The 14,878-nt window shown below is 41.4% G+C and overlaps 1 protein-coding gene across 2 annotated transcripts in view; it reads left to right on the top strand.

The window, feature by feature from the left end:
• Positions 1-14,878, top strand: part of SNX9 (sorting nexin 9) — a 123,636-nt gene that overhangs the window by 76,756 nt on the left and 32,002 nt on the right. For both annotated transcript variants that reach the window (XM_038001141.2, XM_008007691.3), the window contains exons 6-9: positions 2,461-2,608; positions 6,729-6,813; positions 10,225-10,350; positions 10,468-10,585. In XM_038001141.2, coding sequence (XP_037857069.1) covers positions 2,461-2,608; positions 6,729-6,813; positions 10,225-10,350; positions 10,468-10,585 — 477 coding nt within the window. The remainder of the gene's footprint in view (positions 1-2,460; positions 2,609-6,728; positions 6,814-10,224; positions 10,351-10,467; positions 10,586-14,878) is intronic.

Raw genomic sequence — 14,878 nt, 5'->3', positions numbered from 1 at the left:
TTGCAGTGAGCCGAGATCGCACCACTGCTTTCCAGCCTGGGCGACAAAGCAAGGCTCCATCTAAAAAAAAAGAAAAAAAAGAAAAGTGGCTATATTTAAGGTGTACAGAGTGATATAATATACATGTATATAGTGAAATCATTACTACTGTCAAGCGCTTAACATATGCCTCACCTCACATGGTTACCTAAGTGCGTGTGTGCACGTGTGCATGTGTACGTGCATGTGTATATGCAAGTGGGTGGGTGTGGTAAGAGCACCTAAAATCTCCCTCAGCAACTTTCCCATATATAATGCAGTGTCATTAACTGTAGCCCTCATGCTGTACATGAGATCTCTAGACTATCCTATGTGACTGCAACTGTGTACCTTTGGCCTACATCTCCCTGGTTCCCCCTGTCCCTGCCCTTGGTAACCACCCTTCTACTCTCTGCTTCTATAAGTTTTTTAGATTTTTTAAAAACCTCTTAAAAGTTCCACATGTAGGTAAGATCATGCAGTATTTTTATTTGTGTGTGTGGCTTATTTCCTTTAGCCTACCGTCCTTCAGGTTCATCCATAGTGTCGCAAATGGCAGGATTTCCTTTTAAGGCTGAATAATATTCCATTTTATGTGTGTACTACAGTTTCTTTATTCCTTCGTCCATTGACAGACACTTAGGATGATTCTCTATCTTGGCAATTGCAAATAATGCTGCATTGAAAATGGGCGTGCAGGTATCTCTACAAGGTACTGCTCTCATTTCTTTGGCATATATACCTAGGAGAGGAGTTGCTGGGTCATATGTTAGTTATATTTTTATTTTTTAAGCCTCCATACTGTTTTCCATAGCAGCTATGCCAATTTACATTTCCATCAAAAACTGTACAAGGGTTCCCTTTTCTTCACACCTTTACCAACACTCATGATCTTTTGAGCTTTTAAATAATAGCTATCCAGTCGGGCGCAGTGGCTCATGCCTGTAATTTTAGCACTTTGGGAGCCTTACTTAGGCGGGCGGATTACCTGAGGTCAGGAGTTCAAGACCAGCCTGGGCAGCATGTTGAAACCCTATCTCTACTAAAAATACAAAAATTAGCCGGGCATGGTGGTGAATGCCTGTTGTAATCCCAACTACTTGGGAAGCTGAGGCATGAGAATTACTTGAACCTGGGAGGCGGAAGTTGCAGTGAGCTGAGATTGTGCTACTGCACCCCAGCCTGAGTGACAAAGCGAGACTCTATCTCAAGAAATAAATAAGTAGGCCGAGCACAGTGGCTCACACCTGTAATCCCAGCACTTTGGGAGGCTGAGGTGGGAGGATCACGAGGTCAGGAGATCGAGACCATCCTGGCTAATACGGTGAAACCCCATATTATAAAATACAAAATTTTTATAAAATACAAAAAATTTAGCCGGGCGTGGTGGCAGGCACCTGTAGTCGCAGCTACTCGGGAGGCTGAGGCAGGAGAATGGTGAGAACCTAGGAGGTCGAGCTTGCAGTGAGCTGAGATCGCACCACTGCACTCCAGCCTGGGTGACTGAGTGAGACTCCGTCTCTAAAATAAAATAAATAAAATAAAATAAAATAGCCATCCTAAGAAGTGGGACGTGATATTTCACTGTGATTTTGATTTCCATTTCCCTAGTGATTAGTGATGTTGAGTGCCTTTTCATATACCTCTTGGCCATTTTTTTGGTCTTCTTTGGAAAAATGTCTTTGGGTCCTTTGTCCATTTTTTAATTGAGTTTTTTTTTCTTTTTCTTTTTTTTTTTTTTTTGCTATTGTGTGAGTTCCTTGTATATTTTGAATATTAACAGGTTATCAGATACATGGCTCGCAAATATTTTCTTCCAGCTGATAGGCTACCTTTTCATTTTGATTATTTCCTTTGCTGTTCAGAAGCTTTTTAGTTTCTTGTAGTCCCACTTGTTATTTTTGACTTTGTTGCCTGCGTTTTTGGTGTAATATTCAAAAACACAATTGCCAAGGCCAGCCCCAAGGAGCTTTTCCCCCGTGTCTCCTTCTAGGAGTTGTGTGGTTTCAGGTATTCCATTTAGGACTGTAATCTATTTTAAGTTGATTTTTGTGTGTGGTGTAAGACAAGGTCCAGTTTTATTCTTTTGCATGTAGATATCTGGTTTTCCCAGCACGACTTACTAAGGAGACTGCCCTTTCTCCATTGTGTCATCTTGGTGCCCTTGTCAAAAATTAAAAATTAATCTTACATCTCTTTTTAAGTTGCTTCTGATTTGTGTTTTGCACTAGAAGAATCTGTGATTCAAGCCTTAAAATTGACTACACAGCCATTACTCTTGACATCCATATTATACTCCTATATTATACCCTTTTCTCCATCAAAAAAAAAAAATTGATTTGCCTAGTAGGTAGTTACTATCAGAAAATTAAGCAATTTCATTTTTGTTTTTGTCTTTTTTTTTTTTTTTTTTAACTGATGATCTTCCATTTTCACCTCTAGCAACTGGTGATGATGATGACTGGGATGAAGACTGGGATGGGCCCAAGTCCTCTTCCTACTTTAAAGATTCGGAATCAGCCGATGCAGGTGGCTCTCAGCGAGGAAACAGTCGTGCCAGCTCCTCATCCATGAAAATTCCCCTTAACAAGTAAGTTTAAAGGGGAGCTGGGGAACCAGGGCCGTGGTAGAAGTAAACAGTAATACAAAGCATATACCATACAAAGAGGCAGCTGGCTTTTTCCCTTTCCAGTGATCTCCTAAGTTTTGGATATGATTCAGTTATTTTTATTTGGATCTTAACTGAGAAGCTTACTTAAAAAAAAAAAAAAAAAAAGATTTTTGTTTTACAAGGTTAATAAGTGAAATATTTATTTTATTTAATGATTTCCCAATTGTTTTCATTACTTCTACCTTTATCAGTTTATGACATATTAAGGTTTCATTGCTAATGTCACAGGAAAGCTAAAAAAAAAAAAGTAATAATAGCAACTCTGTTTTAAATGTTTTACTATTTTATTAATCACTTGCCATGTACAAGACATTGTGCAGAGTGGTTTGTATCATTTGCATGTGGCCCTCATATCCTTTGTAGTACATAAAACTCCTGTTTTACTGCAGGCAAACTGATGCCCAGAGAGACGCACCCTAGTGTTCCAGTCAGGAAACCAGGCCCTCAGGCGCCGAAGCCCGTGTTCTCAGCTCCTGCGCCTAAAAACGTGGTCGGGAGCTTAGCTTAGGTTTCTCTTAGATTTAAAACAAATAAAAAAAGTGTTGTATTTTGTTTTTTTTTCTTGTTTTGAGACAGGCGTCTCCCTCTGTCACCCAGGCTGAAGTGCAGTGCTGCGATCTTGGCTCGCTGCAACCCCCACCTCCCCGGTTCAAGCGATTCTTGTGCCTCAGCCACCTGAGTAGCTGGGATTACAAATGCGTGCCACCATGCCCAGCTAATTTTTGTATTTTTAGTAGAGACAAGGTTTTACCACGTTGGCCAGGCTGGTCTCAAGCTCCTGGTCTTAAGTGATCCACCCGCCTCTACCTCCCAAAGTGCTGGGATTACAGGCTGGAGCCACCGCACCTAGCCACCAAAAAAAAAGTTTTTAACAGTACTTGTAGATACCCTACTTAACAGGAAAGCATGTGGGCACCAGTGACCGTGGACATAGCACTGCAGGATTATTTGGAGAGACCTAAAAAAGGCTGTAGTTTATGCCAGTGTAGCTTGAAGGAGATATGTTAATAATTTATGACTTCCATCAGAATTTTCAAGTACTCTTCTTCCAGCAGTTATGTTTAGTTTATTTTTTGAAATTACTAATACTTTTCCCCAATATTCCAAGTCCATGATTCAAAGCAGATATCAAGGAATGTTAATCTGTATCTGGAAAAATTAAAAACATAACATTTGACATATATTTAGACATCAAGGTCTAGGTCTAGATCTAGTTTAATAAGTCCTACAAGTACTCCAAAGTGTATTTAAATAGCTTTGGTGATGAAATGCGTTCTCTTTTCACTGCACACTTTTGCTGCCTCTTAATCCAGTTTCTTCCATTATATATTTTCCTGCTCAATTGCATGCATAATAAAATGAATAGTTCTCTGTCTTGTTAGTCAACTGCATCTTGTTTCAAATTTGAAGTTTTCAGTCGTGGTCAGTAGTGATGTGCATCATTGTCAGCTGTTCTTTAGATGTGAATATCAAGTATATTGAAAATTCATATAAATTAACCCCATTTTGAAAACAAAGGAAGCAGAGACTGAGAAAAACGAGCAGCCGTGTTTTCATGGCTGATGAGTGAGGTTCCCTCATGCCTGGGGGTCTCTGACTCTGGTTTTTGGTGCTCTCCTCTGCTCCACTCTTGCTCTCTGATTTGCTTATACCCTTAGGCAAGTTTTGTGACCTGTTGGAATCTCAGTTTCTTCATCTCGAAAGCAAGGAGGTTGGCTTTAAGAATTCTTTCTGCTCTAAAATACCATTCCAGGTTGAAACCACATGAACGCAGTCCTGACTTGAACCTGTGCCTCTGAGGCATCTCCGTCTCTGTGTAGTGCTGTGAACAGTTTAAAACCCGGCGTATTTGTATTTAACTCTGCTAATGTATAAATGAGTCACTTAAACTGAAAACAATTATAAAAATTGTTTTTAAGTGTTAACACTTTTTCAGCAATTAGTCCATTTTATATGACGGCTGTATTCTAGCCATGGAACATAAATCTTATACTAGAAAAGGAGATCCGAAATTAAATATACTTGAGCACTATAAGAATTCATCTTGGGCCGGGTGCAGTGGCTCATGCCTGTAATCCCAGCACTTTGGGAGGCTGAGGCAGGCAGATCACGAGGTCAGGAATTCGAGACCAGCCCGGCCAACATGGTGAAACCTCAGTCTGTACCAAAAATTAAAAAATTAGCCGGGCTTGGTGGCGTGCCTGTAATCCTAGCTATTTGGAAGACTGAGGCAGGAAAATCGCTTGAACCCTGGGGGCGGAGGTTGCAGTGAGCCAAGATGGCGCCACTGCACTCCAACCTGGGCAACACAGAAGGACTCTGTCTCAAAAAAAAAAAAAAAAAAAAAAAAAAAAATCTTGATGCTGCTGAAATAATTAATACATTGCCGTCCTCAAAAATTTTTCTGTGGTCCATAACAGTGCCCAAAAAGTGAAATGCTTACAAGCTAGTCAAGTTGTCCTGATACATAATCCCCACAGAAGGGCGCCTATAGTCCCAGCTACTCGGGAGGCTGAGGCAGGAGAATCGCTTGAACCAGGGAGGTGGAGGTTACGGTGAGCCAAGATCGCGCCACTGTATTCCATCCTGGTGACATAGTGAGACTCTATCTCAAAAAAATAAATAAAATAAATTAATGAATAAATAAAAGTGTTCCAGGTTAGCCTGTTAATTCGTTAAGCGTTCAGTATGCTCCAAAAACAACTCCAGGTCCTGAAAACACAGATGCTTCCTCTAAGTCACTCTGGCTGCTGTAATAGGTAAATGGATAGAGGCAATCAGGTGTGATGAATGGAATCACAAAATATGCTTAAAATGCCGAGGAAGACTCTACCTGAGGCTGCAGGGAGTACTTCCAAAGAGGGGATGACTTAATCGCCAATGACTGAAATGTACTGAGTACATACTAGGCTCTTTACATAAATCTTTAATTCCCTTATCACCTTAGAAGGTAGGTCATTCTGGTCTCATTCTTCCACAACGAAATTTCAGCCCCTAAGGCTACCTAAGTGTTGGAGTCAGAATTCAAACCCCACGCCATCCAGCTGCAGGACACCTCTGGTCTCTTGTATAAGCTGTGTTTTAAAGGAATGTCTAGAGAAAGGAGACTCAAGGGAAGTCGGTCGAGAATGCGGGAAAAGAAGACGTGGGCCCCTGAGAGCATCACACTGGCCTTCGGTTTGGCACATGAATGAAAGTAGAAGCAATGCGACTGGAACTTCGTAGAAATAAGATTCCTTTTCCCACTGTAGATATTTTACTTCCTTCTGTTTACTGAAGAAAAATTCTAAAACCCAAATTAATCTTGTCTTTTTCAGTAGCACTTTGGATGGCTGTGTTCTAGCTGTCCTCCAATTTTAGAAATGTCCTTTGGCTGTAGGTTTGATTTCTGGAAGTAGTCAAGTTTATTTAAGTTTTTGGGTCTTAAGTGACCTCCCCCCTCACCCCCCACCCCGAAGCCAAATTTATTGATTATACTTTGGGTCCCTTTACCAAGGAGACTTGTTTTCCACTGTCATGAACTGCTTCTGAAGGCAATTCCAAAAGAAACAAGCACATACACTGATGAGCAGGACAGCCTCTTTGGGACAGTTGTGGCCTCTGGAGTGAGCTTGTTGAAAGGCAACTTTAATTTGGTTGTAGAAATGCCAGCACGTGGCTGTTGACCCCTGTGGCCAACTCAGATTGGCACGCCCACTACTCACTGCCCCAGGGGACTCGGGGGCGTTTTCTCAGGTCTGCCCTTCACTCTGTGGGGTGATGGAATGTTTCAGACACAGTCAAGCAAATAGAGTGCCCGTAAACATCACACCTTCTGGAGTCAAACTGTTCTCTTTACCAGATCAAGCTTAATTAAATGCCTAATTGGCCATTGAACAATCTGATTACATTAGGTTTCGTTTACCACAGTTTCCTAGTTCTAGTGCACCCGAAAGACAGGACAAGGTTAAAATTGGTAAATTCAGTAAATGTGGACGAGAGTTGTAAAATTCTTACAAGGAAAGACTTAAGATTGACGAACATTTGTATTCATGATTAGATTTCCTGGATTTGCGAAACCTGGCACGGAACAGTATTTGTTGGCCAAACAACTAGCAAAACCCAAAGAGAAAATTCCCATCATTGTAAGTTTGTTTATTTTTGTTTGCTTTCTTTCTGATTAAACTCTTAACACTGTACCTTAAAGCTAAGCGAGGTATTCATCTTTTGGAAAGTATTTTTAAATATATTTAATGTCCCAAACAACAGATAATATATGTTAGTGTTGTAGGAGTACTGAAGATAATTAACACAAGTTAATGCCTGTCATTATATTGTTTATTCTTTATCTTTCAGACTTTTAGTATTGAACAAACACTCATAAAACATACTATTTTGATCATTTTTTTCTAAAATGTCTTGAAGTGTATTTTACATACTGTTTTTCCGTCAGCCCTGTGTGTTTCACTGATGAACTCAATTCAAATATTTGTTTCTTCCCTTGTAAAGTACATGTTTGTTATCAGAATAAGGTGCCCTTTCAGATATATTAGTAATAGTGTTTTTTGCAGTAAGCCAGCTGTCAAATCGAGATAAGGAACTACCAAATAAAAGCTGGGAGTTAAGGACATCATTAAGAATACCTGTCTTAGAATTACTTGGTTATTGCATAACGTGACTTTGGTTTCATTCCACATTTTCATTGGTGGTAGATTTTCTGTCTAGGTGATATTTAGTTGTAGATTCCCAAATGAAATTCTGGAAAAGAGAAGTGTAGCTCTCTTCTGATCCTATTGACTTAACCCGGTAACAATCAGATTGGGAACCTGAAGTCTTGAGTGTTCTCACCCTGGACTCAATCAAGGATGAGGAAACATCTGGTCTTATTCTGTAATCTTTGGAGACTTGATAAAATTGCAGGAATAGTATTAGATTCTTTAATTACCTGTGCCTGCATGTTTGGAAAACTCTAAACCCTGGAAGCCTCCAGACTGAAGAGCTGTAACCAAGAGCCCTTTTTATGCTTTTTCCCTCAAAGCAAATTTGGGGTAATTAACTTCTGAGTAGTTATATTAAGATTTTTTTTTTCCTGTTTTCTCTGGACTTAAATAAGTGAACATGTGCCATTATTCTTTTCATGAGATTTAACACTCCTCAAAATCAAGAGTGCACAGCTCTGCCTCAGTTTTGTTTTTTTGTTGTTTGTTTGTTTGTTTGTTTTTAAGACAGAGTCTCAGTCTGTCACCCAGGCTGGAGTGCAGTGGCGCGATCTTGGCTCACTGCAACCTCTGCCTCACGGGTTCAAGCAATTCTCCTGCCTCAGCCTCCCGAGTAGCTGGGATTACAGGCATGCACCACCACGCCCGGCTAATTCTTTTTGTATTTTTTAGTAGAGATGGGGTTTCACCATATTGGCCAGGCTGGTCTTGAAATCCTGACCTTGTGATCCGCCCTCATCGGCCTCCCAAAGTGCTGGGATTACAGGCCTGAGCCCCCGCAGCCGGCCTGCCTCAGATTCTTAAAGGGGACTTTGTCCCAAGCGTGCAGTGGTGGTACAGAGCTAAGGGTTCCAGCCTTTCATTGACCCGCAGGTTTTAGGTAGAACTGGACCCATGCAGCCAGTAGGCGGCTCTGCCTGTGTGGGCGTCCATACATGGAAGAAGCTGGGGAAAGCCACCGCGTCTTCAGGAGGCCCAGAGAAAGCAGAGACTAACTCTTTGCTCTAAAAGTGCCGTAACCTTGCCTTCTCATGAAACCCTAGCCCAGCACAGTTGCCACTCTTGGCCCACTCACTGAGGGAGCCCCCGAAAGTCATCTCCTCTGCACCTTTCCGGTAGTTTCTTAGATCTGGGCTCTCTCTGAGGGCGTTATATTAATTTGTTCTCAGAGATTTTAGTCTCTTTTTAAACTGCTCCTATCTTTACAGTAGGGCACCTTCCTGACCTAACAGACTCTGGACTTAAATATCCCAATCCGCTTTTCCCATCTTCCACTTTAAAAAAAAAAAAAAAAAAAAAACAACTAGGATGGGGTATCCTTTTTTTTTCTTTTTTATGTCTCTCTGGCCTTGCCTCTCTGAGGTCTCAGCCTGAACAAATCTCTCTTCCTTCAGCGCAATCTGTGTGATTTTTCTCATTTTCTTTTTACTGTACTTTTTCAAATCTGCAAGAATAAAACCTGTTCATGAATTATTTCATTCTCCTTGAGTCTCTGGATGGATCTCTGAGTGAACCCGCTTCCTGAACAGCGGGTCCTTTTACAGTCCGTGTGTTTGCTTTTCATTGTTGTCTTGGATTGTAACTCAGTTATTTTTCATTGTCAAGCCAGGAAGATAGATAACATTCTCAGTCTAGTAAGGACTTCTATTGCTCTGAAATGTGTTCTCATAAGAGCTACTGTCCTACGGTCTGAATCTCTGGAGTCTGTCATTGTGGTCGAAGTTTATGAAATGAATGAAGCAGAACCAACCTGAGACTTGGTGACTCAGGGAGTGATTTCAGGAGCCTGTACATGAGCTCCAGCATCCAGGTTCCTCTGCAGCTGCCCCCATGGCCTTGGATGCTGTTTTAAATAAGATGAAAACACCAGGTTTGGGACAGCAGACCTATTGTCACCTAGCAATGCCTAGCAGAAATGATTCTCCGGCTCAAAACTTACACACGTGGTCTCTACACCCCTACATAGAACTTAGCTGGTTTCCCTTCCTCACCTCCCACCACAGCTAAAACCCCAGTGAGCTAGTGTAAGCCTCGCCTGAATTTGTGAACTTGTGCCCCTAGTCACAGATAGAAGAGAGGGCCAGTGGGAAAGGAATGGAGGCCTACCCTTTTGGGGCAAGCCTTGCCCAGGCGGGCGTGATACCCGGGGGTTGGAAGTGAGCCAGTCCACTGTGCTTAGGCACAGCAGCCCACGGAAAAACAGCTAGCCTGGTTCTTGCTTTTAAGACATAGTACCTCCCCCTCCCCACACCCTGCCACTAGTAGTAAAACTGACCATCATCTCTGGCCAATCTGATTAATCGCTTCTCTGAGCCACAGCAATGCTACTCAAAGTATGGTCCACAGACCAGTGGCCCATCTGAAAACTGCTTGTTCCTGATCCACCATGAGATAGGTATGGAACATGAGAATATTTAGAAAACTTGAGGACAATTTGGTATTGTTGAAAAATCAAAATGTATAATGTTATATTTCACCAAACTATTATTGAAAATTTTTAAAAACTAGTCCTTCATCACATGTGGCTTGAGACAGCTAGACTATAAAGAAACATTGTTTTGTAACCGGCACTCTCCTCAGGAGAGGGAAGCTGGTGTCTCCTCTCCGTGGGCTGAGCTACCCACATGGGAGCAGAAGGGTTTCCCACAGGTGCGTTCTTTAAACATAATATCTAACAGGAACAGAAACCATTGAACCATATATGTACCTTTCAAAGAGGAACAAGAATGACCCTCCAAAGGACTTCTCATTCTGAAAAGAATGACTTGCTGACTCACATCAATTGTGTTTATTATTATTCCATGTAACAAAATTACTTATTTGTGGAACATTGCATAGGTTGGAGATTATGGCCCAATGTGGGTTTATCCTACCTCTACATTTGACTGTGTGGTAGCAGATCCCAGGAAAGGCTCCAAAATGTATGGTCTGAAGAGCTACATTGAATATCAGCTAACACCCACTGTAAGTATCCACGTTATCAAAAGCAGAATCGTGTGTGGATCACTGATTGCAGCTTGCTTTTTTCTTCATTTTCTAGAGTTGGCATTGGTAACCTTTTCTCTTCCGCTTATTTTGTAGAACACTAATCGATCTGTAAACCACAGGTATAAGCACTTTGACTGGTTATATGAGCGTCTCCTGGTTAAGTTTGGGTCAGCCATTCCAATCCCTTCTCTTCCAGACAAACAAGTCACAGGTGAGTGTGTTTAATGCTGAACCCAGCATGACAAATAAAAAGATTCAAGTCAGATTATCCTCCTATAAGTCAGTGATGGCGTTTTCCATCCTGTAGAGCAGCAGGAGGCAGGAGTTGGGAACAGTAATTAAATACAGCTATGAAGAGAGAACCATAGCATGTTGTACATATATCTGGAAGTTGCCTAAACATCTAACAAGAACGTTTAATGTGCAAATCACTGGTCTTGGTATGTGTCTTGAATTCCAGCAGAGTCATTGCCTTCATTGCTGTACTCTTTCTACAAAAGAAATGTGTACGTTTAAAATATGTGAAAAATGACACCTGAAAAAATAGAAATGATTCAGATAGCCTAAAATGGAAAAAAAAGTACGACCCACATGATGCAAACAGGTTATGCAGATGAGCTGCGTTATTTCATTAGATGAGTGAGCACTGGACAGAGAAGCCACAGAACTGCTAAGTGTTAATGAAGGAAGAAGCTGCCCGGTTTTCTGCTTACTTTGATTATTGCCCTCTCCCTTTTCTTGTTTTATAAAAGTGCCATTTTCTATTTATTTTGATTATTACCTTCTCCCTTCTCTTGTTTTTTAAGTGCCACATTCCCTCCTCTCCCCCACCCCCAAGAATATCTTGGTAAATAACCCATGGTGTTACTAGAGCACCTTGTAAGTATGCAGGTAGAAAGGTTTGTTTTTGTGTCTGGGAGTGGTTTTTGTTTTTAATCTCCAGCCTAGGGTAGACTCTGCTACTCTATGTAGGCACTCAGGGACTCAGCACGTGTGTGTCAAAATAAAGGTTGTGTGCCCGGGCGCGGTGGCTCGCGCTTGTAATCCCAGCACTTTGGGAGGCCGAGGCCGGCGAATCACGAGGTCAGGAGATGGAGACCATCCTGGCTAACACGGTGAAACCCCGTTTCTACTAAAAAATTAGCCAGGTGAGGTGGCGGGCGCCTGTAGTCCCAGCTCCTGGGGAGGCTGAGGCAGGAGAATGGCGTAAACCCAGGAGGCAGAGGTTGCGGTGAGCTGAGATCGCACCACTGCACTCCAGCCCAGGCGACAGAGCGAGACTCTGTCTTAAAAAATAAATAAATAAATAAATAAATAATAAAGTTTGGGAAGAAATGGACTTAAAGGTTAGGCAGAGTTTAGTATATTACTAGAAAATGTTCATATACATGAACTAGCAAAAATAGAAAGGAGTGGACTGAGAGTGAGAGGAGGTCTTCAAAGGTCAGAGCCAGGAGGCCTGAAAGAGATGTGAAGGAGACGCCGAGAGGCTCACCTGAACCCAGGGAGAAGCAACATGGAGGGGTGAAGGAAGGGTTCTTTCCCAAAGGTCAGGGAAGACCAGAGGCAGTGGAATTCTCACTGCACTCGCAAGAGTCAAACAGTTCAGAGAGGGCCTGCGACTCTTCACAGCCAGGTGGCAGTGCCAGATGGAGACATGTCAGCATCCCCGTGGAGTCCCACGTGTGCCTGGACACTTCCCAAGTGCCTCTCATCTGTCCTCACAGATAGTCATTTTCATCTTCACTTTATATATGAGGAAATGGAAATCCAAACATTAAACAGGTTCCCCTCTCTATTGTCGAAAAAGGAATGTGAACCTGATCCCACAGCTTTCTCTGTTTATGTAAAGATGTGGACTGACTAATCTTCCCCTAGAATTAGTATTCATACAATGAGTAAATTATTCTCCTTAAAACATTACTTTATATTTTACTTTGTTTTATGTTTGTTTTTCCCTGAAGTGTTTTGTGGAGATGGAAACTTTTGTTTTAAAAGTTTTGATTTTGATTTTTTTGGAAAACATTTCTAAAATTTCAAATTGTCATAGGAAAATTGAAGATGGGGCTGCACTGCTGGGTAGATAAACACATCCCCACAGTCCCTTGGGTGACACTTGAGTGGTGCCTCGTGATGCTGGGGCCATGGAGTGACAGCCAGAGGGCCGGGCTGCTGCTGCCTTCCGCGCAGAGGCACTGACCGTACCCCTACTTCTAACCCAGTACAGACACTCCCTGTACCTCCTTTTTGTCGTCCTTATTGCTTTCAATCACAGCTTTCTCTTTAAAAATACAGATTTCTTTCCATGAAAACTTCAGTTCTGCCATTTAAAATTATAGTCTATTTCCTTGAATTTTGTACTGTCCTTTATCAACTTGGTTAGCACAGCGTGTGCTCCGCGGTGTTTAAGTACATGGGTTAATGGCCTGTTTCAGGCTTGTAAGAAATTCTCATATCTTTTAGATTGTAATACATTGTTTATTCTGAATCGGATAATTCAGTACTCTTGTAAAGCTTCAGAGAGTCACGGTTCTCCTTCCATACTAAGATTTGTTTAAAAAAAATAAGTTGAGGCGTGCATCCAGGGAGGGGAATGTCATAGAAAAGCAAGCAAGCAGCAGCCCCTCGGTGTGAAGAAAGTTGAGCTTTGATTCACTAACTGGGATATGAGCCAAGGAAGCCAAACAGCACAGAAGGGCTCTATTTCCCCCCTCTCACTTGTTTGCCTCCTGCCTGGGATGCCCATAGATCATTATTATATGAGAGCTCTCCTCTCACTTAACTACAGAAGAAAAGAAAAAGGAATGCTTAGTAGGTGATGCTGTGATATTCCTGTGGACTCGATAATTAATCCATGAAAAAGTGTACAGTTAACATTTCTGTATTTGTTTAGAGATTTTTTTATGGAAATAATATTGAATGAATATGGTTTTACTCCTGGGACCAAACTGATATATTCATATACTTATTGAAAACCATAGTAAGGTTCATGAAAAACAGAGAAATAGAAGTTCCTCCTTCTTTCTAATTCTTTGCAACTTGGTCTGAAAATTCTACCAAACGTAAAATAACACCTGAAGTCATAAGCTTAAAGAGAAACCAGCTGTGTCAGAAAAATGTTCACAAGAATAATTTTTCAGTAAAATAAGAATCTCTAAATTTCAACCAATGATTGGATAATGAACTCTGGGTATAACTCACCTGGCCGTAATGGGAGGTTCATCGTATCCCAGGTCCAGGCTGGCTTTCTGGCCAGGAGGTGGATTATCGTTTTTCCAAGTTACAAGGCTTTGCTTCTGCTTAATCTACTGCGAGTAAATGCAAAGTTTGCAGTGCTGTAGTACACTGACAGTGTCTAGACTCATTGTTCTGTTCAAGTCCACTTTTTAGGTAATAAAAGTTTTTGATATATAGGCGCATAATACTATCTGTTATTTATTTATTTATTTATTTTTGGAGACAGGGTCTTGCTCTGTCACCCAGCCTGGAGTGCAGTGGCACAGTCATAGCTCACTGCAGCCTTGACCTCCTGGACTCAAGTGATCCTCCCACCTCAGCCTCCCAAGTAGCTGGGATTATAGGTGCACGCCACCATTGCTTGACTTATACTCGTAGTTTCTAAAGGAAAGTTCAGGTTTCATTTTTTAAATTTTACTTTTAAACTTAGGTACAGTAAATTCATTCTTTTTGGTGTAGAATTCTGAGTTTTGACAGCTACCACTGCAGTCTTGCAACCACCACTACATTTCGTGATACAGAACAGCTCCGTCACCTCCCCAGGTTCCCTCGTGCTGCCCATCCCCCTAGTCCTAACCATGGCAACAACTGATGTGTTCTTTGTGTTCATAGTTTTGCATTTTCTAGAATGTCATTATAAATGGAAGCATGCAGTGTATAGTCTTTCGAGTCTGACTGCTTTCATTTAGCATAACGCATTTGCAATTCATTCATTTTGTTGTGTAATAGTTTGTTCCTTTTGAAGCCAATAGTATTCCAGTGTTTAGATATACCATAGCTTGTTTATCCATACGCTCATTGAAGGACATTTGGGTTTCCAGCTTTTGGCAATTATGAATAAAGCTGCCATAAACATTTGCAAACAGGTTTTTGCATGAACATAAGTTTTCATTCCTCTTGGGTAAATAAGAGTAAAATGACTGGGTCATTTGACAAGTATATGTTTAATGTTTAAGAAATTGCCCGACTGTTTTTCAAAGAGGCTATACCATTTTGGAATCCTCACCAGCAATATATGAGAGTATCAGTAGTTCCACATCCCTACCTGCACTTGATACTGTCCGGTTTTCCTCGTTTTAACCAGTCCGATAGGTATGCAGTGGGATCTCAGCGTGGTTTTGATTTGCATTTCCTGATGGTGAGTGGGGCCGAGCATCTCTTCATGTGCATATTTCCCATCTGTAGGTCTTCGGTGCTGAAGCGTCTGTTCACATCTTGTGCTCATTTTGTATCAGTCTGTTTTCTTGTTGTTGAATCCTGAGATTTT

Source organism: Chlorocebus sabaeus, chromosome 13 (assembly GCF_047675955.1).
Source record: "Chlorocebus sabaeus isolate Y175 chromosome 13, mChlSab1.0.hap1, whole genome shotgun sequence".
NCBI classification, from domain to species: domain Eukaryota; kingdom Metazoa; phylum Chordata; class Mammalia; order Primates; family Cercopithecidae; genus Chlorocebus; species Chlorocebus sabaeus.
The sequence above is the reverse complement of the archived record's forward strand: the minus strand, read 5'-3'. Positions and strand labels throughout refer to the sequence as shown.